We start from the raw sequence: 26,274 nt of genomic DNA on the forward strand, positions 1-26,274 counted from the left end.
CTGTGCAATATGCAATATGCTCCCTCCACCCTCAACCTGCAGGCATGCTTAGCCCACCCCTAGAAGCTGCATAGTCTAAATGAGTCGTGCCTGCAATGGGGGAGGAGCAGTGTCCCTGGCCTCTGGCCACCCACCTGCTGGAGAGAAGCACAGCATTTGGGAACTCCCAGACACAGCGAGATGAAGACAAACGCCACCACTTCAAAGCAGACTTCTAATGACACAGGTAGAAAAGCAACCCAGGGCAGCTGCCATTCCTGGCTGTAGCACAAGTGTGTTTTGGGCAGAGCTAAGTCTGGAAAACAGTTGCAGAGGCATCTCCCCCTCTGGACGGGCTGTGGTGCTGTGTAGGACAGCGTGAGCCCCTGGCACATCTTGGGGGGCTGGAAAGCCTGGTGCCAAAGTGGAGTGCAGTGACTCTCTTTCTAAAATCACCACACCAGCACTCTGTGACGAGTAAGCCAGTCAAGCCCTGACACGTGCTGAGCAGCTCTTGGCACTGAAAGGAACGCTATAAAGATTAGTGTCGCTGCTATTAGCGCTCTTGGTGCCTGCCTTCTAAGACACTGCACGTTGTGTCCCCACTTCAGTGTAAAGTCCTAGCAGGAGGTGACTGGGTCTCATGGGTGACAAGTTAGTGCATACAACCATGCTGAGCTCCGCTGAAGTTTGGGCTTTGAACTGAATTGTTTGCTTCCCAAGTTATCACCTTACAGAAATGAGGGGGCTGAAGAGGGATCTCAGTAGGTAAGCAAAAGGGCCTGGGTTCAAGTCCCCAACACAAATTAAAAACAACAAAAACCTAGGCATGGCCTGGCAGTGTCTATAATCCCTGCACTGGAGTGGATCTGTCAACCTTGCCCAGACCCCAGACGTGTGGCTTTCAGATTCTCTGAGGTCCCGTCTCGAATAGAGACAGGTATAGCATAATAGAGGAAGATTCTCAATACCAATCCCTGACCTCCATACAGAGGAGTACACACACATGTGCATACACGGGGGGTGGGGGGTGGGGGGAGGATGAGAAGAGGTGGAAAAATGTCAGGCCAATCAAACCGAGTTTTCTTCCAACCTTCATAGTCCTGTCCCTTTGCCATTGCTTCTAAAACTTTCTCTGCTGTGAACCGGCTCCATATGGACTCTGGATGCCAGTAACCACAGCCTGCAGTACAGCGAAGCCACACTAACTTTGTTGTCTCCCCCATTATTTTTGGATCAGATGCCATAGGGGATTCCTAGAAAGAATCAGGGTTAAGACAAGTAAGCAGAATTCACTAGAAACCCAAGGCTATAACAAGCACACTCCCTCTGCCAATCAGGGTCTCCATATGTAGCCAAAGCTATCCTGCAACTCTCATGTGATCCAATGAGCCTGCAACTCATAGTCCCAGCCTCCCAGTGTGAGCATATGTGTGCCACCACATCTGGCTCCCCAATCTCATCTTGAAATACACTGAATTAATAACAATAGAAAGCATGTTGCCACCATCTACTGAGAACTGTTTTGTGTGTGCCAAACATTTCTCATGTTATTTCCTTTAACCCCCTCAACAAAACGACATGAGTGTGCTATTATCTCTATTTTATCAGGCCCAAAACCAAATGATATCAACCTAAGACACAGAAAAGTCACAGGGTTTCCCTGGCTTACATTCACTTTCAGTAAAATGCTGGGACCCAAACCTCAGCACAGACCCCATCCATAGCTCATACAGATAACAGATGCCTCCACAGTCTGCGGCCCCAGAGCCCACAGTACTAGTCCTCTGCAGAGCACACTGCTCTGCACCCTCCATGCCCCTGACTTTGTCTTCCCCACATCACAGCATGCCTCGGCTTCTATAAAAGGCCCCACAGGTTGCTCTCCTCCCCGTCCCTGTCCCATTTCTGCCACACTCATGAACCCTTAAAATGTGTCTGCCTCTGGCTTGTAACTTATACCTACCAGACCTACTATTGTTCTCAAGCCACAGGTCATTGGGGTGAAGGGTGTATTGATTGGATTACCATCAATACTCAGCCTCTGTTAAAGAAGGTCAGAATTCACCTCTGCTTGCTCCTCCTCCTACAATGTATAACCAGGCAGAGCTGAGGACTCTGGCTGGTCAGCTACTCATCCACATTCAGTGCAGGACCTGGACTAAGAAGACAACTCCACACACACATAATGTCAGAAGACAAGGTACAGCAACCTTGGGTTCTTTTGGTTTTGGTTTTGAGGATGTTGGGAATCTATTCAAGGCAGTGAGCTTATACACTGACACTGGGTGCAGTTGCCACAGGTCCAAGCTACCTCTTTGCTTGGTCAATTACTAATCCTTCTGGCCGCTAAGCAAATCCCACATTCTTATTCAGTAATCGAACTTTTAAGGATATCTGCTCTTTTGAATAGCCTGCTACTGAAAGAGCGTGCCTACCACCCCCAAGATCTGGGGCAAGTTAACAGGAATCTAATCGTGAACATGGATCTGGAATGTTTAAATATGCCCAGAATTGAAAGACAATTCTACATTAGGAGACTGAGAACTGAATGTTGCAGGTTCCCTTTGGACTTTGGGAAGAAGAAGAAGAAAAAAAAAAAATCTGATGATGCACCATCCGAGAGATTATGACTTTGGGCTGACTCTGGCTGATATTAGCATAGCCTGTGTTGTATTCATGGGTGTGACAGCATTGCAATCAGACAGGGAGATTCCGTTGTTCTTAAGACTCATTCGGAGTGAGGTGACACAAACAGTCTGCAGCTTATTGTTAAATGTTTCAGCCAAACCACTATAGATGAAGAAAACAATGTGGTGAATGCTCGGTGATCACTGGGGAGCAAAGTGAAGGGCATTTCTCTGGTGTTTCAATGTCTCTGCAGATAGAATCCTTTTTCAAATAAAACCTTCAAAGGGTGTGCCTTTCTTCTGAGCTTACAAGATCTCCCCGACTCCTGCATACAGTAATGGGGTAACGGTAATAGAAACTGATAAATCTTTACCCCTGTTAAGATACTAATATACTGACCTGCTGAGGACTGCACTGAGTGCTCCTTTGTGAGGAACACACTATGTTGTGGAATCAGCCAGACTCCGGCGTGGGTTCTAATGCTTCATGTGGTGCTAAGACACAGACTAGATCAACTGCCCTTTGTGTTTTCTACACTATGCTAACATAAGGACTCCTGGGGTATGACATGGGTGATCCGGGCTTTATTTTAGTGAGCTGTGAATGAAGTAATCTCTCTTCGGAGCTCAGAGTAAGTAAAAGACAACATGAGGAAGGCTTAGAGGGCAAATGTTTAAATGTCAGTTATGTATTTGTACAATGCATATTTAAAGACTAACCCCGAAATAGAGATTCTGTGAGTATTATAGCTCAGGATAAAGCTATAGCAGGGAGAACTGTAATGATGATTCACTAACAATGAATATGAAATTAGTAACTGCAGGGATGCTATACAGATTCGGCAACTATGGAAAGGCAGCAGTCATAGGCCTGACATCTAGACAATGTTGTCAAGAGGAAGGTACTGTGCTTAACAGCACCAGCCCAGGACAGATGCTCAGGCTCTGGTAACTTCCTTGTGCTTTAGAGACTAAAGAAGAGCTTTCTTCAAGAGCTAAGAAACTGCCTAAGAAGAGAACACAGACAGTGTGGGGACCGTCATAAAACCCAGCACATTTCCTCTTTGTGGCTGCATTGGAGTTTAAGGGCATAGCAGAGGGTGGTACTCAGGAGAGTTAGAGTGTCAGCATGGACAAGCCCATGATGCACAGAAAATTCAGATGAGGGGTGGTCTCTAAGTTCTCCATTTCTTCTGTTGGAAAATGGAGGTGCCGGATAAATATGCCACTTCTTAAATTCCTTTCAGACTGAAAACCCTATGGTATGAGAAGTAACTGGCCTTGTTCAAAGTAGGATGTGGACTCACCTTTGGCCTGGCTTTTGGAAGCATGTGGAGGCAAATCATATGCTTTCCTAGTCAATCAGTCATCACTGGAAAGTCTGTTCTTTTGTTTAGCAGTAGGAGTTTATATGTTCCCTACTGGGAGACCTGCCCCAGACTGGTAAACCCTTCCTGAGCACGGCTTCCTCGGCCACAGAGCACAGATCATCTCTCAGTCTTTGCACGTGGTTCTGGATCTTATTGATGTTGTGTGGAAGGTTGATAGATGGTTGTTGATAAGCCTAGGTCCTGGCATGACAGTCATATGAATAACAGGCCTTCATTGTGTGTTGTCTACTTAAAGAACAAGGCATCTCCAGACAACAGTCATAGTACACCAGTCTTGCAATCCCCCTGTCACCTTCTGTCACTGTTCTTTCATAGCTAAGGAACTGGGGCATAGGGATACTGAAGGCCATCTCAGACTCTTTCTCAGTCTTCCGACTTTCTCAACTACTTGTTCATGCCAGCAGATGACACACAACTTCTAAGCCACAAAATAAACACCACATTTTCTCTCATGTTACAGCTCAGCTACATCCTTTTTCAGTTTAACATTTTTATTCTTTGTGTGTGTGTGAGGTGTGTGTATGTGTGTGTGGTATGTGAATGTGGATTTGAGTGTGTCTGTGAGTCTGTGTGTATGTGTGATGTGTGTATGTGTGATGTATGATGTATGTGTGGTGTGTATGATGTGTGTGATGTATGTATGTGTTGTGTAGTGTGTGTCTGTGTGTACGGTGTGTGTGTGGTGTATGTATGATGTGTGTAATGTATGTGTGTGGTATGTGTCTGTGTGAGAGTATGTGGTATGTGTCTGTGTGTGTCATGTGTGTATCTCTGTGTGGTATGTGTGCATTGTGTTGTGTATGTGGTATGGTATATGTGTGTGAGTATGTGTCTGTGTGTGGTATATGTGTAGTGTGTGTGTGTGTATCTGGTGTGCACATGCTTCTGTCACAGTACACATGTGCACACAAGACTGCTTCTAGGAGTCAGTTCTCACTTTCCACCATGTCGGTCCCAGGAATTGAACACAAGATGTCATCAAGTTTGATGGCACCTGCCTTTAGCTGCTGAGCCATTGCACTGAGCATCTCCCCATGTTTCTTCCCACTCTCTCCTTCCATGTCTATCTGCAGTATATTTTATATTGAACACGGGAACTAGTTAGTTTATTAAGGCCCAAGTAAAAGTTGACTTTTTAAAATGCTTCCGCTTAGTTATCTCCTGGCCTGTGAGGAGATTTAGGAAAAAGCCTTGACGGTTTTTTTCCACTTGCCTTCTGTACAAGTTCTGTCCTTTTCCACATTTCCCTCTCATTCAAACAATGACAAACAGTGGGGTCGTTGAGAGAACAGGCAAAGCCTTTAGGAACCCAAGGCCTCGACTGAGTGAGATCCCCTCTGAACTCTCACTGCTTTTCTTAGCTCTGTCTACTGCTCCTGCCAAGCTCTTTGCTGTTAAAATGGGTGAACGGGGGTAGTTAGGACTTTTGTGTGCTGAGTGGTTTTCATAAAACTGTCCTGTCATGAACAACATTTTTTTTAGACTAAGTAGACAGCCATACCACCTAGATGACTTTGCAGGTACAGGATCTCTAAGGACCTTGAGGTGGAGCAGCCTGTTCTAGGCTCATCCAGAGGTGTCAAGTCTAACATCATGCATTCCTGAAAGTGACAGACTTGTCCGGACCTGAGAGCCGCCATGCACCAAGGACACTGCAGCCACTGTTGGCTGTGATGACGGAGGAAGACTGTCCTTAGCCAAGGAGCATGCTGGCCTCTGCCACCGAGAGGCCTTGCTTTACAGCAGGTCAACTAAGAGTCCTTACACCTCAGAGGCCTACCACCACAAGGAAATGAATTCTATGATCAGCTAAATTTTTTCTTCTACAGTTTCCAGAAAGGAATATAGCCGGCCAACATATTGATTTTCGTCTGCAGAAACGCAGGCCAGACCTCTAGCCTGGTCTGTAAGATAAATTGGGTTGCGCTGGTTAAGCCACTGAGTTGTTAGGAGTTTTTGTAGTATCAGTGGAAAATTAATGCAGGAATAAGTGAGATAGTTCATATAAAGGAGCAACTAAGTATGCAGGGAAGAAGCCTCCTCAGCACTGGGCTCTGAAGCCGTGTTTGTGCTGCACCTCACATCGGTGTCTACGCTGCTGTGATGGAGAGTATGTTAGAGCCCGCCCAGTGCGTCTGGTCCCTTGCTGCTGCTGATAATTACTTTCCGTAAACAAAAAGGAATCCTTACCCTTGGAAACAGCTCGAAGGAAAGACGACTTAGGGACAAACCACTCACCCAGGAAATGAAATACCATTTTAGCTTTTATTTTCTGAATTTTAGATGAGTCACTACAGTTTAGAAAATCATTGAAAACCTTGCATGAAACTATACATTATATGCCACATAGTATGTATGTGCATGCATATTTTAAATATTACTTTCTTGTACATAAGATATTATTATGTGTAAATGTGTATATTTCTTTACTTGTAAGAAATACATAATATATGTGACATAAGTGCATGTATGTATCTTTAGAATGTGAAAAAGAGGAGAGGAAAGGAGGAATGAAGGGAGGGAGGGAGAAAATGAACACCGGTTCTGTAGTCCTTTCAGGGAACAAAATTGCTGACAGGACCAGGGTGCAAAAAAGCCACCTAAAGCTAGGAAAACAGAAGGGCGCTGTGTAACCCGGATTCCACACACCCAAGTAAAATTCTGAGCAAACAGAAGGACTTGGGGGTGGGACAAAAGGGCTCTAAAAGCTGATCATGTGCTAAGTCCCCAGAGTGGAGTTTTGTTTCTGAGTCAGTGGGCAGAACTTCTAGGTTTCCGAAGAACGTCCTGTGATACTTCGTTGATGATAACACTGAGCTGACGGGTTATTAGAGAATAACCCTTCTCTGGGATAATTATTAACTCTTTATGCCCAAGTGCAAATCTTACAACTCTGGCAAAAACTAAAGATCCTATAAAAAAAATAGGGAGAGTCAATTAAGGTTAAAAAAAAAAAACTAACAAAAATCCAAGGAAACAAAATCCATGCTGATTTGACTCATTCATTCCCTGTGCTATCTGATTGAAATTTTAAATTTTATGATGACACATAAACATTTCCCTATGAACTACCTAACAATATATATTTTTTAAAATCCTTTTGCCTCCACTTCTCTAGCTTCACATTCTTTGCCAAAAGATTCCCTTTTTACTTTATTTTTCAAGGAATTATGTTACATACATGCCAAATGGCATTCCTGCGTGACTCATTTTAAAAGCATCAATGACCTAAGGCTGCAGTTCAGAGGCCAAGGTTTTCCCTAGGGTGCACAAGGCGCTGGGCCTGATTTCTAGCACTATAAAAAAAATCAATGAATCAATTATCTGATTATTCATTCAGTAAGGTTTGCAATTTCATTTACCACTTTAAAAAGCACAGTGGCCTACTCCTTTAACTGCAGGGCTATGCCTGGGTCTATGTTGTGTATTCCAGGCTACCCATGGCTAGGCAGTAAGTCCTTGTCTCAAAAAAACAAAAAACAAAAAAAAAAAAACATACAACGAAGACCAGTACATTTGTTCACACTATTCTTCTCAGCTGCTATATATTGTGCTGTATATATCTAATGTATCTAATGTGTATCATGATATGACTGGGTCTATTTAACCATCCCTACTGAATGACATTTGGGTTCTTTCTACAAGTGCTGTTCTAAGTACTTGAAGTGTATGCATGACTCCTGTCAGCCGACTAGATGAGTAGTTGTGAGTTGAATGTTCCTCAGGGTTAGTGCAGTGGCCTCAAGTTGGAGAGAAAGCACTGTAACTTGACTCAGAATTCTATGCTCAGCCCCATGAATTCAGGGCTGAATCCTGAAAGGCATCCATGCCTGGATGTGGCACAGATAAAGGCGGTGACTCTTTGGCACTTGCTGGGTGTCTCTGTAGTGTGGAAATGTCTGTAAAACTCTCCTGTCGAACTGACAAGGCCGCACAATGGTTCCTGTGCTGACAGTTCTTCTTTAGCAGCAATTCTATTTCTCAGCTCCGATTTTGAATATTGAAGAAAAAATATTGATGTGGGGCTGGGGATTAAACTCAGTTGCTGAAGTGTTTGCCTAACAGGGAAAAGGCCATATGTTTGTCTCCTAGCAGCCCATAAACTGGGTATAGTGGTGCATGCCTATAATTCTAACATCTTGAGGCGAAGACAGCAAGAGGAGAAATTCAAGGCCATCCTCAACTACAAAGTGGGGAGTTCAAATCTGCCTGGTCTACAATTCTGCCTCTCTTCTCTACCTCTCTGTACCCCTTTCCCCTGTCTCTAATGTGTATGTGTGTGTGTGTGTGTACACAGGCACATAAGTATAAGAAACAAAAATAAAGTGAAGTTAGTACCCAGGAAAAACTGTTCTGCTGAGGTGGGGGTTGTTGTTGCTATTGTTGTTGTTTGTTTTGTGAGTTTTGTTTTCAGTTTTAGCAATATAAGGAAAATAACAAACTGCTTTCACATTCTCCTTATGAACTGCCTGCTGAACACGGCCCCTGGGAACGGCTGTGGGAGGGAAAGGAGAGCCTTCGGGGAGCCCGCAGGGAGTCCCTGCAGCAGCGGAGGAGCTAGAGGTCTGGGTGGCAGAGACCGAGACTGTGCTCACTGCTTTCTGTTTCATCCCTCAGATCACCGGGACCTTGGCTTTCACTGTCTTCACTGCTGTGCTGGGTTCCTTCCAGTTCGGATACGACATCGGTGTGATCAATGCTCCTCAAGAGGCAAGTGAGATGCACAGAGTTCATTTAGGGCTAAGCCCTTGCTTGGTTCCTACTGCCTGCTGTATCCTACGAACCTCAGTGAGATAATCTGTCCACGTGAGAGACACGAGGCGATCCTGGCCAGCCGGGTACAATGTGCATTGGTCCACAGCTGATAATTTGGCCTTGACTCCTGGGTTAACAACCCTCTGAGTCAAAAAAAAAAAAAAAAAAAAAAAAAAGGCAGCGTGTAAGTTTTGATCTCTGACACTGCTGTGCTCTGAGCTCAGAGAAAATGCTAACTCAATACCTCCTGCTCACGAAGTCTAAAGGCAAGAATTCCTTACAGCATTCGGTTACAGCTGTCCCCCAACATGAATGAAAAAATGCCAGGAGACAAAGACAAACAGCAGAAAGATGCATTCCACTCAATGCAGTCATAAGCACCTACACTAAAACAATGGCTGTCCTTCCCTCTACCTGTCACCCACAGACCTTCAGTACAAAGTAATACAAGCATGAGATCAACAACCAAGGGGTCCATGAAGTTTAGATTGTCTCCGTTGAGATGGAGAAAGAACATGGCACTTTGTAGGGAAACATAGCAGGTCCTGCCATTTCTGTGTGTATTCTGTGTATCTAGTCTCTGTTATGCATTAGATTCTCATAGAGAAAGACAGAGAGACAGACAGACAGGCAGACAGAGACAGACAGGCAGACAGACTGAGAAGGAGAGAGACAGAGACAGAGAGACAGAGAAACACAGACAGACAGACAGACAGACAGACAGACAGACAGACATCTCACTCTTCCCAGCTGCCACAACCCTTAGTTAGGAGACCAGGACTCCAACCCCTGTGCTCCAACTCAGACTGGGAGCAAACACACCTGGGAGAAGTGCAGTACAGAAAGGGAGCCTGGAGGTGTGCTGGGGTGACAGGCACAGTCATCACACTTTATTATTTTATCAGATTGTCTTACAGTTCTAAGGAAAATATCAGACACCATGGAGTGTGAACATCTAGAATGTGTGCTGACCACAGTCCATTAGCTGACAGGAATCGCTCCTCAAGCTCCTTGGCTGACAAGGAGACATTTTCTCATTAAGTGTGCATCATCCTAAGTGTGTCAAACCTCCTGTTCTGGCTACAAGGGAATAATGCAGGAGGTCAGGAGATCAGGGCCAGGGGTCAGGAGACCAGGGCCAGGCATCTTTCTATGGATAATGAAAAAATGTGCCTAAAATCTGGATCAACCTAGAAACCCTTCCTTTCTGGAAGTCCCTTTTTACATCCCTACTCAAACTACCTTCTCTAGTCTTATCAGGAAGATTAGGCTGAGATCGCCCCCTCCTTTAATCCAAGCCCCTGAGTCAGAACTGAAAACAGGGACCCCTGTTGGCATTTTCTCCTAGTTGAATAACATCTGAAGGTATTTTTAAATCACAGTTTTTCATGAAAAATAAAAATTACACTTGCCCCTTGAGAAAACAGAAGACAAAATCACCTGCGATTATTTCTGCACCATATATTAAACTGCTAAGAATGGTTTGCATAATTCTTTTCAGCCTTTTCTCTATGCATACAATCTCTGTGGGGGCAGCTATCAACTACACAGAAGTCTTGGTCTGTTGATCAGACCTTCATAAGAGGATGTTACATCTCCCTGTTGCTTGGCTTGTTTTACCAGATAGGACTGCATTCATAATGGGAATGGGGAACAGTTGAGGTCCGGGTCTTTGCTGGAGGGTCTACTCAGCTTACTGCGGCTAAACACTGGCCAGGTCACTGCTGGGAATGAGATAGAGGAGGGACATCTGAAGGACACGCTGCTAGTCTACTTTATGCTTACTCATGGCCACAGAAGCACCATATAAAACGTGGGTAGAAATTTAGCTTTGAGGACCGTTCCTTCTGGGACATACTGACCTCTCTGAGGATCCATAGAAGTACCTTCTCAGTTCTATATAAGGTGTTTCTGTCTTGAAAACTCATTAACTCCGGACTTGACCACTTGGATCTATGTGCACTAACTGCTAGGAATTCTATGACTAAGTTTATAGCTCACGACTACCAATGCTACAATTTTATATAGTCCTAACTTCAGTTTTTACTCTGAACGTAGCCGTAGTTTCTTTTCCCCTTTTATGCTATCGTTAAAACTTTTGTGCAAAACTAACACTGGTATACCTTCTGTACTTGAAGGATGTCTTCAGTGTAAATAGTTGTCAACATTTAAATCTTAGAGAGTTTTTCATAAAAGCCAACATTTCTGGCAGGTATTATAAAACCCAAGGCTATTCACTAATGACATTCTTACTTATTTTTAAGATTTATTTATTAATTTTATGTATGTGAATACACTGTAGCTGTCTTCAGACACACCAGAAGAGGGCATCAGATCCCAGTACAGATGGTTGTGAGCTACCATGTGGTTGCTGGGAATTGAACTCAGGACCTCTGGAAGAACAGCCAGTGCTCTTAACCACTGAGCCATCTCTCCAGCCCTAATGATACTTTCCTTTGCAGTTTTCTTGCTTGGTTGGAGCAGAGGCTACAGTGCCACAAAGCAAGCACCCACTCCCATCTTGCCACTAGTTGAAAATGTATTTCGGTGTGCTGTTCCTAGATACTCCACACTTCTTTCAGGCATCTCTTCCCACCTCGCTCCACTTGGCTGAGTGTGTCATGTTTTATAGAACATGATCAAGTATAAACCGGTCTACCCACATCTGTATTAGGCAGATCACACAATTAGGATGCCCCATTTACACACTTCACAGACATTTAAGGGCAGATCAAATGCCTATGGGGAATTCTGAAATCATGGTTTTATTTCCTCAGGTGATAATATCCCATTATAGACATGTTTTGGGGTTTCCACTGGATGACCGAAGAGCTACCATTAACTATGACATCAATGGCACTGACACCCCACTCATAGTCACGCCAGCATACACAACACCAGCCCCCTGGGACGAAGAGGAGACTGAAGGATCTGATCACATAGTCACTATGCTCTGGTCGCTGTCTGTGTCCAGCTTCCCAGTGGGCGGAATGATCGCCTCATTCTTTGGTGGGTGGCTCGGGGACAAACTTGGAAGGTAAGTTTTATAAATAAATATGAACACAGCTTTGATATTTGTCACTGCTGGAAATTTTATAAACAGAAAGCATCTTCCCATTTGTGGGATAGTATTTAAAGTTTTCAACTTAAAATCCTCTGAGTGAGGCCACTATCGGGCCAAATTAATAGAATATGCTGTCATAATCATCTGGTAAGTCCTAGTTACTATGGAAGTGGTTGAAGAAAAGTGAATTCTGTGCACATTTCCAGAGATTTTGATCCTCTAGCTTTGCAAGTTTTAAAACCCATGTGGAAGGCTCTACCAAGTTCCACCAGTTCTCAAACATTATTTTCATTTTTAAATTAGTCAAGTCCTATGGTCACTGTAACATCCTGGCAACTCAGTGCACACAAAGAACATGGCTTTCACTTCCTGCTGTACCCTGCTGTATCCCAAAGCCCCAACCAGAGATGAAGTTAATGAATCACTTCCCAACTTCAGTCCCTATACCCCACGTTTTGGATTAAAAACATCAGTGTCGTGACGGAAGGCTTGGCTCAGTAGCTAAGAGGCAATACTGTACTTGTAGTGGACCTGAACTTGGTTCCCAGCATCCTCTGCCTGTAACTCTAGCTACGGGTGACCCAGTTTGTTTCTTTTACTTTCTTAGTGAACCAATGGGCTTAATTAAGGTAACTCACACAAGCATGGACGAGGAGTTACTTTGAGGAGCATGGGCAACCTAACAGTAGCTATTCCACTGAGAAGAAAATCTCTCTCCTTCTGCAGCTGTTTCTATAGACTCTTAGGGAGGGATGAGGTCTCATGGGAGCCTTGCTTCACTTTGACAGACTGTTGACTGGCCCAATCTTCTGCTTTTTGACTTTGCCCAGCCTGATAGAATAGACTCTATCCAGCTCATAACTTCTTGAAGTGAACCATTGGATTTGTGTATCCTCTGTTCTTGCCAAGAGAAAAAGCATTTCCTAATAATCTGAGCAGAGTGGACATTTAACTGGCTCTCTCTGCACTGCAACCTCAAGGCTATCCAGCACCAGAACACCACCTACTTTAAGGTAGCTGGTGATGTCCAGACACCCTCTTGCTACTAGAATTATCAGCAGCCTAGTGACCCAACAGCACAAATTCATTTTTTTTCAGTTTTAGAAGTTAGAACTCCATCATCCATTATACCTGACTAAAGCCAAGGTGTCCGCAGGGTTGGTCCCTTCTAGAAGCTCTGAGGGGCAAATCCCTGCTTTGTCCTCTCCAGTTAATACTGCCCTGCCCTGTTCCTTGCTCATGGCCCCTTCCCATCTTTAAAAGTCCCATAGTCTTTACAAAGTCAAATACATTAAAAGTTCAATCTCTTCAATATATCCATTCTCTTTTAAAAATCCAAAATCTCTTTTAAAAACTGAAAATTTCTCCACTGTGGGCTTTTGTAATAAAAATAAAAAGTTAAATACTTTCTTATTTTAAGAGGGAAGAACCAGGGCAGAGTCACAATCTGAACACAGCAAAACCAAACTCCAACTACATAACTACCTCCATGTCCAGTGCCTGGGATTCACTCACTGTCTTCCCCTCCAAATGGATTGGGTCACTTCTTGGACTCCGCTCTCTGAAGTACACACAGCTTGTCTTCTAATCTCAGGCACAGCACTTCTGTACTTGTCAACAGTCTGTCAAAGTGAAGCAAGGGTCCCATGAGACCTCATCCCTCCTTAAGGGTCTATAGGCAGCAAACAGCTGCTGAAAGAAGGAGAGAGATTTTCTTCTCAGTGGAATAGCTACTGTTAGGTTGCCCATGCTCCTCAAAGTAACTCCTCGTCCATGCTTGTGTGAGTTACCTTGAGTAAACTCATTGGTTCACTAAGAAAGAAAAAGATAGAACCACTGTATTTCTGCTGCTGTTTTTGGTGGCCATCCAAGCTACTGGCATCTACATAATGCTAGAGACTTCTGCTGCCCGTGGGTACACTTCCACCAATAGCCTTGCATAGACTCTGTTTGTGGTGCCAAGCCTCAAGTTCTCTGCATTACCCTGTCACTCCCGAGCCTTCAACTGCCACTATGGTTGCACCTTCCCCAATGGCCCCTCCTGGTCTCTCGTGGTGCCAAGCCTCACCTTTTTTTTTTATTAGTATCTTTTGTTTACTAATGTTTTCTGTCCTGTAGAATACAAGTGTGTTTCACAAGTACATAAAGAAACCAACAGTGAACTTCTAGTTTCCTTTTTAAGGAAAGTTTTACAAACACTATGTGAATAAGTTCATCCTAGCATTGCCCTTGTGTTTAATGGATTATAAGCATTTTCTAGTAAATGTATATGAATTAGAAGTTTATGGGTTTTAAGGAACATCTTCTATCACTCTTAAGTTTTAGAAGGAAGAAAGCAATCATTTGTGGGGAGGGTTCCCACGAAGTCCAAGCTTTATTTTGTACAGGCTCTTATCTAATCTTTACATCAATTCTGAGAATTTGATGTTTAATTTCCCTCCCTTGATCCTTCTTAAGGTGAAACTTGTTTATATTTCTGACATACAGCATGATAACTTTTTCTTTGTTTTATGGTAGTAGGGCATCAATGCACACCAGAGCAGAGCCCCTATCTCTGGGGTGTTATACTTCAGATCTCCTAAAAATCAAGCCTCACCTTATTTTTAAGACTCTTTCATACCTCCAAATCCAGTACTACCTGGGTGACTCTTAGTGGTTCAGCTGCTAGCATGAGGTACAACCTTGAATGCCTCCGGAACACAGCTTCTATGTACTCCCGGGAAACACTTCTCTCAATGAGAAGACTTCATTTCAACCATGCTGGTCCCCTTAATCACCACAAATTTCACAGCTCCAGCTGACCAGCATCGAGTATCCCAGCAAAGCAAAGGTTTCACTCAAGTATTTCTGGTGTCTTGTTAATTACAGTTGATTCTTAAGCTGCCATTACCCAGAACCACAGAATAACAAATGACCCCAGTAGAGTCTTTATCCTTTCCTCTAAAACCTCACCGGCCAGACCTCCATCTTCTGCATTGCCCTCGTCATTCTTGTCTCTCAAGCTCCTACAGAGCAGCTCACTGAACTCTGAACACTCAATGACTTTTCTACCCCCAAATTCCAAAGTCCTTCCACAATCCTTCCAAAACTTTGTTCAAATCTGTCACAATACCCCACTCGTGGTACCCACTTCTGTCTTGGTTGGGGTTACTATTACTGTGATGAGACACCATGAGCAAAGAAACCTGGGGAGGAAAGAGTTTATTCAGCTTACACTTCCTCAACACTGTTCATAATCAAAGGAAACCAGGACACTCACTCAAACACAGCAAGAACCTGGAGCTGATCTAGTGGCCATGGAGGGGTGCTACTTACTGGCTTGTTCCTTCTGGCTTACTGAGCCTGCTCTCTTACAGAATCCAGAAACACCAGCCCAGGGATGGCAGCTCCCACAATGGTCTCTGCCCTCCCCTATTTTAATTGTTAATTAAGAAAATGCTCTACAGGCTCACCTACAGTCCAGTCTTATGGGGGTATTTTCTTAGTTGAGACTCCCACCTCTCAGATGACTTTACTGTGTGTCAAATTGATGTTAGAACCATCCAGCACACCATCTAAGAAGGGCCTCACTTCATTCTCTGCTTCTATGATGGCTTCTCTTTCTCATCTGCACCTATAATTTCATAGAGTTTACCTGAATATCCCGAGACACTTTTCCTGTCCAGGACTGTCATTGGAGTCACATCTGCAAGGCATCCTCTGTAGCTATGGTGACCTTTACAGAGCTTGAGGACTAGGACTTGGGCTCCTTGAGGACACCATTCAGCCTACCACACAGTTATTAGACAATTGCTACAGGTAGACACCAAGATTTTGTTTCTAAGAAAAAAGGTATGTTTTGACTTTAAGATGCTCAGATTCTTGTACTGGCTTCATTACTTTTTAGTTAACTTTCAAGAAAGCTCATGTGTGGTTTTCATACTTTTGTTAGTGATGTTTTTATTGCTATTGTAAGATTTAAATGTATTTTACGGCAGATGCATGGGGTGGCCCATGTCTATACCTGAAACACTGAGGAGGCCAAGACTTAGGAATTGCCACAGGCTAGGCCACAGAGTAAATTCCGTACTAGCCTAGACTCTGGAATAAGAGCCTGTCTCAAAAATAATGTAATTCTTTTTCATTTGGCTAATACTAATTCATAGATTTTACAAAGAAATATCTCGGCTTTGGATGAAAATGAGGATAGTTGTAACTGTGGCAAGCTTTAGAAGGACGTGTTCATTTATCCAAGCAATTCCCACCAAAGGAAATTTGAGTTCAAAGTAGCAACTAAAGACCTTCACTGTCAACAAAATGATAAAGAGGCAAATGATGAATAGCAACTGTCGAGATCAGTTTTTCTGTCACCAAAAACACTGTTCCTTAAAACAAACAAGTTGTAGAAAAATCAAATGACCTGTAAGTACCAGAAATGTCATCTTAAACGTGGGCCTATAATCTCAGTGTTCTGGAGACTGAGGAGGAAGAGCTCTAAGAGCTCAAGGATAACCTGGACTACAGAGTAAGGTCCAGTTAGCCCAGGCTAGAATGAGACCCTAACCTCCAAAACAAAACAAAACAAAACAAAGAGACCCTCTCATGAAAATAAGAGACAGGTGGATGGAAGTCTCCCATCGTGAACAGTACTCACGGCCCATATATCAGCTCACAGATAAGGAAGTAGCACGCATGCTTCAGGAACTAGCTTTTCAGTAAAAATGAAAATAATTATTCATAGGTAAAATTCTCAGCATGGTCTGAAAACAATTTCTTCACATTTTGGTGCTGAATTTAAAAATTTTTTTTTTTTTTTTAAATTTCAGGATTAAAGCCATGTTGGCCGCAAACAGCCTCTCGTTGACTGGAGCCCTCTTAATGGGGTGTTCCAAGTTCGGACCAGCACACGCCCTCATCATTGCTGGAAGAAGCATATCAGGACTGTACTGTGGTGAGTCTCACACACACACACACACACACACACACACACACACACACACACACACACCCCATTGTCTAAAGGGCAGAGACCTGTGAAGCTTAACACAGTATCACAAAAGGAAGGCAATGGGACACAGTAAGAATGAGTGGGGACACTATCTGTGTCTGTGATAGAGTAAGAGTGAGTTGTGACATCATCTGTGTCTGCTCAACCCAGGAACATCACTTGTAGTTGTCTGGTCTTGGACAAATTATGTAACTGATTCTCTTTCCTTATCTATGAAATGAAGATGACAATAACATTGGCCTCTAGGGGAACTGGTAGAGTATATGTAAATTGTCAAGCATAGCGTCCGGTGGATGTGAACTTTAGATAAACACTAGCTGTTGCTACTAGCCCTATGTTGCAGCCAACAGCTGGTTCTCTTGAGACCCTAACCCTGCACTGCTGGCCTATGCTATGATGTCTCTGTCTTTTGTTGGTATGGTAAGGCCTAGCTACCTAACCCTGTTTCATTCTGGACATGGCTGCCTGGAGCAGGAAAACTGTGATGTCCATTGAGAGAGGGAATTGGACAGAAACAGATAGTGGACTCCATCCTTCCTTGAACTTTGTATCTAGAAGACACACTAGTTTTGGGAGACAGGGTTTCCAACCTGTCTGAATAGAGATAGGAAAAGTCAACCACAAACAAACAGACAGATATTGGATTACTCAGTGTCAATGAACTCTGGGCTGGCATTTTAACCTGTTTTCACAAATGGAATTGACCTCAAAGTCACAGGTATTCATGAGGGATAGGGAAGAAATGGTGAGGGTACAAAAATTCTCTGATTGCCTCCAACCCTTTTACTAAAAAAAAAAAAAAAGATAATAACTCAGTGTGTCCTTTAGATCATCAGTTGAAGCAAAAGTGTAATGTCTCTTCTCATTATTTTCAGTGTTAATACAAACAACTAAAAGAGGAGTCAGGTTAATGTGGAAAACACTGAGGACTCTGGAAGAATCAACTCTGCCACCATCTCTACCTTAGACAGATTAGTTAAAACTCAGCCTCAGTCTCTCCTATAACAGATGAATAATATCGCTATGAAATCGGTCCAAGTCATGCTCCACCCCCTCTTCTCTCCTTTTAACATAATGTAGAAAACATTATATTTTTACCAAATTGAAAACCACGCAGTATGGTAGCTTAGACCTAGCATTGTTAAGTGTCTTGTACTCTCCACAGTCATCTAAAGGTATGTCTCCCTGCATTCTGAGTATTAAAAGTTACTTTTAAAAAAATTACAAGAAATAGAATTAAAACTGCAGTTCCTATGACCTCAGACCAGGATGCTTATCTATGTCATTCTGTCCTGGCTACTAGAGAAAGGGCCAACCACAGAGCTCTCTCTTCGTCAGGCTTCAAGGCCGCAGGTCGGAGTCATATGGAAAATCCTACAGAAGTGCAAATGCCATATCAACCATGTGAATCTACATTTGAGGCATTTGAAACAATTTTTAGTGTTAAATTATATATTTAAAATAGTTGACAAAAGTACCTTTTGCCAAAAGGCAATTTATTATCATTTAAAAGATAGGCATTCTCAAATAGGAACCCTACAGTAAATCTTATTTTTAAATTTTTAAGAAGACTAAACTCTGCAATTAGCAAATGCCTGCATATGTCACTATTTACAGCATACCTAATTATGTGTGTGTGTGTGTTAGAGAGCTACAGGAGGGCTAGAGAGATGGCTCTGTGGTTAAGAGCACTGGCTGCTCTTCTAGGGGTCCTAGGTTCCATTCCCAGCACCGACAAGGCAGCTCACAACCTGAGTTCAAGTTTTACAAAATAAAACTATAGACAACGTAAGAGAAATAGCCCAGCAAGTCAAAGCCACAAAGACTGCCAACCGGAGTTCAATTGCTGAGCCCCACAGGGAAAGAGATTACAGATTCCTCCAAATTCTCCTCTGACTTTCACATAGACAGAGGGACACACATACACACACACACACACACACACACACACACACACAGTCTAAACAAATAAATGTAATAAAGAGAATATAGAAAGCAAAATGATTCAGTACTTTTCAAAATCTTTGTGTTTAAGTCTTTTTTTCAAATAAAATCTGTAGATTGCTTTTGGTAAGATGGCTATCTTTACTATATTAATCGGTAGATCCACGAGCATGGGAGAGATTTCCATCTTCTGAGATCTTCTTTTGTTTCTTTCTTCAAAGGCTTGACCCATTTGTCATACAGGTCTTACCCTTGCTGGTTGAAGCTACCTAAGATGGTTTATATTATTTGAGGCTACTGGGAAGGGCATTGTTTCCCCGATTTGTTTCTCAGCCCATTTGTCGTTTGCATGTAGAAGCTACTAAATTCATTTTATTTTATTTTATTTTATTTTATTTTATTTTATTTTATTTTATTTTATGAGTATCAAGCCACTTCACTTAAGGTGTTTATCAGCTGTAGGAATTCCCTGGTAGAAATTTTGGGGTCATTTATGTATACTATCACATCATCTGCAAATAGCAATACTTTGACTTCTCCCTTTCTAATTTACATCCCCTTGTCTTCTTCGGTTGTCTTATTGCTCTAGCTTAAACTTCAAGTACTATATTTGATAGATGTAGAGAATGGTCAGCATTGTCGTCTTGTTCCTGGTTTTAGTGGTATTGCTCTGAGTTTCTCTCCATTTAATTTGATGTTGGCTAGAGGCTTGCTGTAAATTGCCCTTTTTATGTTTAGATATGTGTCTGTTATTCCTATTCTTTTATCATGAACAGGTGTTGGATTTTGTCAAAGGCTTTCTTAGCATCTAATGAAATGATCATTTGAGGTTTTTTTCTTTCAATTTGTTGATATGATATGGTGGATTACATTGACAGATTTTTGTATACTAAACCACCCCTGCATTTCCGGAATGAAGCCTACTCAATCGTGGTGATCTTTTTTGATGTGTTCTTAGATTGTGTTGGCAAGCCTTTGAAGCCTAAGATTTTTGATGCAATGAAGAAGCTAGGTTGTCCTTACTGAGCAGCTAGGAAAGAGCCCTTGAGTTCCTTACCCTCTTCCCACTTCTGTACCTCAGTACCATGCAACAGAGATCTTGAGGTATCCCCATGTGGTGGTGTGGACTCACCTAGGCATGGAACCTCCAGCATGAGGCATTTCTTGCCTTTCTCCGGAAGTTGGCTTCTTTGATGTTAACTTCCTTTAATCCTCTAAGTCTGGATGGCTATTAAAATATCCTCTAGGCTCTTTCTTCAAGATAACCTTCGCTGCTATGATGTAAACTAAACTCTAACATGCAAAAATTTTAAAGATTGTGGAAACTGCTCAAAATGTAACTAAGCATTTCTTTCCATTAATACTTCCAACGACACCTTCATTTAGTACAATACCAACCAAGGATTTCTGTATGAACTACTAGCAACCAGTTTTCTGCATAAACTGTTCCTGTGTTTGGGGACAAGGGCTCCTCCAAGACATCTTTGGAGTGAGTTTCAGTAAGGATACTGCTCATAACTGAACTATGCAATGGTGATTGAAATGCCTCAGGTTGCATTTTAACATTTGTATGTTTGTATCTCATACAGGGCTAATTTCAGGACTGGTTCCAATGTACATTGGCGAGATCGCTCCAATCACACTCAGGGGTGCCCTGGGCACTCTTCACCAACTGGCCCTTGTCACAGGCATTCTTATTAGTCAGGTAAACCCTCCTCATCCCTCACTTTGACCACCTTCCATTTGCCCCTCTTTCTGCTCTCATACCACACTGACTGCAGCCAGCCATGGCCAGGGAGGGAGGAGACCATTGTTTCCACAGTGACCAAAGAGGCAGTGTAACAAGCAGGTTTTTAGCTCAAAGGTGAATTATTTCCACTCTACACATCCAACTTGGAGCTGCTGGTGGGATTGGCAATACACATGAAAGTCTCAATGCTATCCTAGAATTAACATGTGAATGTCAAGAAATAGCCAACTCCAGAGTTTTGACTGCTTGAGTTTTCCTTGCTTTGAGTGAATTATCTGGTGATAAACTCTTCTTCAGCTGGTGCTCCCTCTCTCCATTCTACCCTCTGACCTCAGAAGGATCTTTGGAATCCTGTACTTAAGATATCTAAAAGGAAGTCTGTAAACCACCACGTGGGTATCATAAAGCTGGTTGTCCTTATGTAATTGTTCTTCTGTAAAATAGTTACATTCTGCATAACCTAAGATGGGAATTTTAAAGCAAAGCCCGAACTCACATATTCCCTTGCCCCCTCTGAGTGTATGATGCACATGTTCATGTGCGTGCATGAAGAGTGTGTAGCCGCCAGAGGGTAATATCAGGCGTCTTCTTTTGCATCTCCATCTTGGTTTGGACAGAGTCCCTGAACCTGAGCTTGACATTCCAGGTACACTGACTGGCCAGTGAGCTCCGGGGATCTGCTTGTCTCTGTGTTCTCTCAGGGTTGGTTTGTTACAGACACACATCGCCACACAGGGTAATGATTCTAACAGCATAATTCTACCTGGTTGCCTGCAAGAACAGGCAAGTGATATCAAATGTTCTTGTGAAAGTTGAGTTGATCTCTAGAATAAATATCCAACTAGAGAGAATGAAGACAACCATAGATGAATTCTTCACTAACAAATTGTTCTTGACTTGGTTTGAGTGGGACTCACTAATGACAGCCTCCCCTTTGTGCCAGTATGAACTAATAGTCAAGGGTCACTACTAAAAAGCCAATGCATTCTCTAATGAATTTCTGTAGAAGGCAGACCCAAAGTACTATGCGGCTCATATGCTCCTTCCTTGTCTTTTCAGATTGCTGGCCTCAGCTCTATTCTGGGCAATCAGGACTATTGGCACATCCTACTTGGTCTATCTGCTGTACCAGCTCTCCTGCAGTGTCTGCTACTCCTCTTCTGTCCAGAAAGCCCCAGATACCTTTATATAAAGTTGGAAGAGGAAGTCAGGGCAAAAAAAAGTAAGTCTGCGGTAGGGAATTGCCTCTTTCTGTTATTGAAGGATTATCAGCTAATACAAATAGTATGTGTGAATGGGTGCTCATGAAATTAACATGGGACCTTGTAATTGCTCAGAAAAAACACAAAGAACTTAGCTATGGCTACTGCATTGTGGTTTTACTTAGAAGTGACTGGTGAGCTCTGTAGTCACCCACACCAGGAACTCCCATGTAGCCTACCAGATTTAACCAGAGGTGTCCAAATGACCCTTCTCAGAATTGTGGGTTTATGTTAAGAAGGAACTTCTCTCTCTCTCCCTCTCTCTCTCTCTCTCTTTCTCCTGAGTCAGATATTCTGTTTTTTCTTTCTTTAATCAAAGAACAGAATTTAATTCAACAACAACAACAATCTCTAGTACCTGTGCACCTGTGCTGTTAGGTCAAAAAAAAAGGGGGGGGGGGCACGCCCAACTATAGTGCTTCACAACCAGAATAAAAAGACTTACTTCTGTTTGATCTGGGTTGTTTCAACTGGACTGTTTTGGGGGGAACAGGTTTGAAGAGACTACGAGGAACTGAGGATGTCACCAAAGATATTAATGAGATGAAGAAAGAAAAGGAAGAGGCATCAACTGAGCAGAAGGTCTCTGTGATCCAGCTTTTCACGGATTCGAATTACCGACAGCCCATCCTTGTGGCGCTGATGCTGCACATGGCTCAGCAGTTCTCTGGAATCAATGGGGTAACCTTGAGAACGCCTACCACTAAGGAGCAAAGGGAGCTGAGACAGAGACTCAGGCTTAAGTCACAAGACAACATTTGTAAATGCTGACATCATGTATTAGTATACGCTTGATGGAGACACTGGGGCCCAGTTGGTATACTGCTTGCTGCTGCAAACGAGAGGATCTGAATTCAGAGCCTAGCACCCACATACAAATCAGAGTTTAGCTGCAACTGTACATAAAATCCCAGTACTTAAGGGTGGAGGATGTGCTGATCCCTGGATCATGAACATGACAGTCTAGACAACTGATTTTCAAAGACCCTGTCTCAAAAAATAAGGTGGAGAAAAACTGAGGAAGACACCCAGCAATGACAGTTTACTTCCACACACATATATGCATGCACACTCAAATGCACACATGCATAAACACAAGCAAATTTGTATGCATATACCCAACACAAGGGTTAGGGGTGTAAGTGTATGAGTATAAGGCAAAACGCTATTATAATAAATGAAAGGAGAGGAAAGAACACTAGTTAAGTTACTTCTCACCTCCAACCTAAATTAGACAGTTCTTAGAATATAAACTCTCAAATTTCTAGTAATCTTCACAAAAAGTAGTGTGTGGTTCCATTTGGATGGTATACTTCAGATAGATTATAGAGAGTCAGATATATATATAGTCAGATAGACAGACAGACAGACAGACAGACAGACAGATGCAATAGCAACCAGAAATGTTATGTACATGAGCGAGTATATAAAAACTTCATTACTTTTTTGTAACTGTTAGGCAGCATCAAAGCTGAATTCAGTATCAAAGCTGAATTTATAACAAACATCATGACCCAATAATTCTAATCCTGGCTGTAAATACTCACATACGCCACTAAAATAATTGGTAAGGGTATATGCCTGCCAGGAATGGTGGTGCATGCCTTTAATCCCAGCACTTGGGAGGCAAAGGCAGACAGAGATCCATGAGTTCAAGGCTAGCCTGGTCTATATAGCAAGTTCAGGACAGCCAGGACTACATAGAGATTTTTGTCTCAACCCCCCCCCCCCAAATTAAAAAGTACATACCCAGCAGCACTATTTATAAACACCCTGAAAGAGTAGATACATAAAAAGCCATCAGTAGAATACGTAACGGAGCTGTAGTATGCAGGTATATCAGAATGGCACGTAGTGGTGCCAATGAGCGGTGTCCAAATGCACAAGACAGCGAGGATTCTCATGGAGATGATGTTTAGCAAGAGAAGCCAGAACAAGACATCACGTAGGATACATTGCCATTTATATCAAGTATAGAACTTGACAAAATTCATCCATCAAGACAGATGTTAGGAAAGTTCTCTTAGGAAATGAACAAAGGCATAGAAGGGTTCATCACAGTTGTCAATGAGTTATCCCTTAACCTGAGTTCTCTTTACATGGGTGTAATCAGTTTTTAAGAGGGTTGAGGTGTTCACTCACTTATGCGTACCATTTTAGGCACGTTATACTTTAACGAAAGGTTTAGAAATTAAACAAATAAAGGAAATGAAGTAACGGAGTTTTCAGGTTAAGCCAAGAACTTTTAAGAAACCAGGAGCTTTAAACACTGGTGGAAGACTTGTCTGAGAAAAGGATGGGGTCAACCTTAGGAGAGTCTAAGGACCGTGATTCCACAAACACTAAAAATAAGCAGCCATATGTCTCGCTTCCAGGACTTCAGTAGGAGGCTCCCTGCCTAAGGCTGGCCTGTTCTTCTTTTGCAGATATTTTACTATTCAACCAGCATTTTCCAGACAGCTGGCATCAGCCAGCCTGTGTATGCAACCATTGGTGTTGGTGCCATTAACATGATCTTCACAGCTGTCTCTGTAAGTCTCGACGAGCACTTGCCCAGGAATGGAGGTGGGATGGTGGCTTATGTCAAACAATGATCAGAAACTTTGTCCACGTGCACTGTGTGTGTATCACATAAGAGATGTGTGAGATAAGTGAATGTGGGAACAGCCTGTGCACACACCAGCCACTGCCTGATGGTGAGTCACTGGAGAGCCATGTGCAGGGTGCCAGTCACTTACTCATTTGGTGAATTAATAACTCACTGACAAGACTTTCTCTCTGTAAGAAACTCTGGGTTCTTGTCCTTCTTCTCTATTTAAACACCTCGGGCCTGTCTCTGCCTGGTGGAGATAACTCATTCTGGCATCTTGGGGGGAAATATTTAAAAAGCTAATAGATAACTAAACCTGTAAATGAAATTAAACAAACGGCAAATTCCTATAATGTTAGCTCATGGAGCAGAACTTCCAGGCAGTTCACAAGTCCCTGGTGATCCATACAAACATGTGAAGTCTGGGTAGAAATGATGTCAACTGTGAATTATCTTTGTTTCCCCAATTCCAACAGAAGAAAGAAGTTGTTTACTTTCTTAAAGCCTATGAGTAGTTTGATATTTTTACATAATAAAAAAAAAAGTACCAAGATTTCTCAACTAATGAAATTCACTCAAAATGAGACTAACTTGGCTTACTTTTATCTTTGAGTATAACATGTTCAAAATGCTTTTGAGTTTTCTTGTTGGCCATAATACTATACTCTGCTTCTTTTGGTCACCTGTGTTTTTTCTCTGTACATGGACTTTAACGTTTACCTTGGGGTAGTCAATGAATTACAGCCTGGCTCCCCAGATCTTATTAAATAGTGCCAGATCCCAGAGAGCAGAGAAACACAAACAAATCCCAATGTTGCAGCTCTACCACTAGACTTTAGAGACAGTACCTGCCCAAGCCAACAGCTGCTTCAATCAATAATGCCCCTTGCTGGGACATAAGCCAAGGGACTCATTGTCCTTTTTATCTCCTGGAAATGATATATATATATATATATATATATATATATATATATATATATATATATATATATTTTTTTTTTACAAAATGGACATTATTATCAAAACAAAATGCTTATAATAGCATTTTCTATATACAGCATCAAGTTGTTAATATTGGGTAACCCAAATTCTAAGGAAAAAAGAAACAGGAAAAAAAATGTGTAGAATTTTATTTCTTCCCCCTGTACTCAGGCTCATTTGAATGGAGGCACAGTTTAATTGGTAAATATTATAAATTGTAATTATACTCAGCATCTTAACCATTTTGAATATAAATTTTTTGAGCTCATTCTTTTCTTATACAAAGACTTAAAGTAGATGATTGACACACACACAAAATCAGTTCGTTAGCACTTCACAATTAGAGAAGTCACTGAAGGGTTTTTTATTTAGGTTTTCTAAATAGTGGCAGGCCACACCTAGCACTCAGGAGGCAGAGGCAGGAGGATCGCAAGGCTCCACAGCAAGACACTGTAGCAAACCAAACCATATCAAAACACAACAAAAGAGATTGTGTGTGTGTGTGTATGTGTGTGTGTGTGTGTGTGTGTGTGTGTGTGTGTGTGTGTTCAGAAGGGAATATGACTCAATTTTCAAAACTCACATTTTTAGCATCTATTATCTAGTTAATATTTTTCATAGACAGAGGAAACATATGTTTTACATATGTTTCCTCTGTTCCTGCAAAAACATCCCTGTTATCTCATACCTTAACAGTACTATGTCAACACCATGTATCATCCCACCAGCTTTGAAAGAATACAAAATGTATAAGGGGCCAAACCTTAGGGGTGCTCTGGGAGTCCTGTGGAGGAAGTGGGGGGGGGGTTGTCAGAGCAACCAGAGAGTTCCAGGACACCACAAGAACACATGCCAGAATCAAGTGACAGGAACTCATGGAGAATCACACACATCAGGGAGCCTGTAAGGGTCTGACCTAGGTCCTCTGCATATATGTTATG

General features: G+C 42.4%; 1 protein-coding gene across 1 annotated transcript in view; it reads left to right on the forward strand.

Annotated features, from left to right (window-relative positions):
* The first annotated feature begins 2,027 nt into the window (after positions 1–2,027).
* Positions 2,028–26,274, forward strand: part of Slc2a2 (solute carrier family 2 member 2) — a 29,228-nt gene continuing 4,981 nt past the window's right edge. Inside the window, exons 1-8 of the mRNA XM_034500932.2 lie at positions 2,028–2,182; positions 8,618–8,710; positions 11,533–11,792; positions 16,625–16,749; positions 20,340–20,455; positions 21,560–21,722; positions 22,256–22,443; positions 24,189–24,293. Coding sequence (XP_034356823.1) covers positions 2,168–2,182; positions 8,618–8,710; positions 11,533–11,792; positions 16,625–16,749; positions 20,340–20,455; positions 21,560–21,722; positions 22,256–22,443; positions 24,189–24,293 — 1,065 coding nt within the window. The 5' untranslated portion in view covers positions 2,028–2,167. The remainder of the gene's footprint in view (positions 2,183–8,617; positions 8,711–11,532; positions 11,793–16,624; positions 16,750–20,339; positions 20,456–21,559; positions 21,723–22,255; positions 22,444–24,188; positions 24,294–26,274) is intronic.

Source organism: Arvicanthis niloticus, chromosome 4 (assembly GCF_011762505.2).
Source record: "Arvicanthis niloticus isolate mArvNil1 chromosome 4, mArvNil1.pat.X, whole genome shotgun sequence".
NCBI lineage: Eukaryota > Metazoa > Chordata > Mammalia > Rodentia > Muridae > Arvicanthis > Arvicanthis niloticus.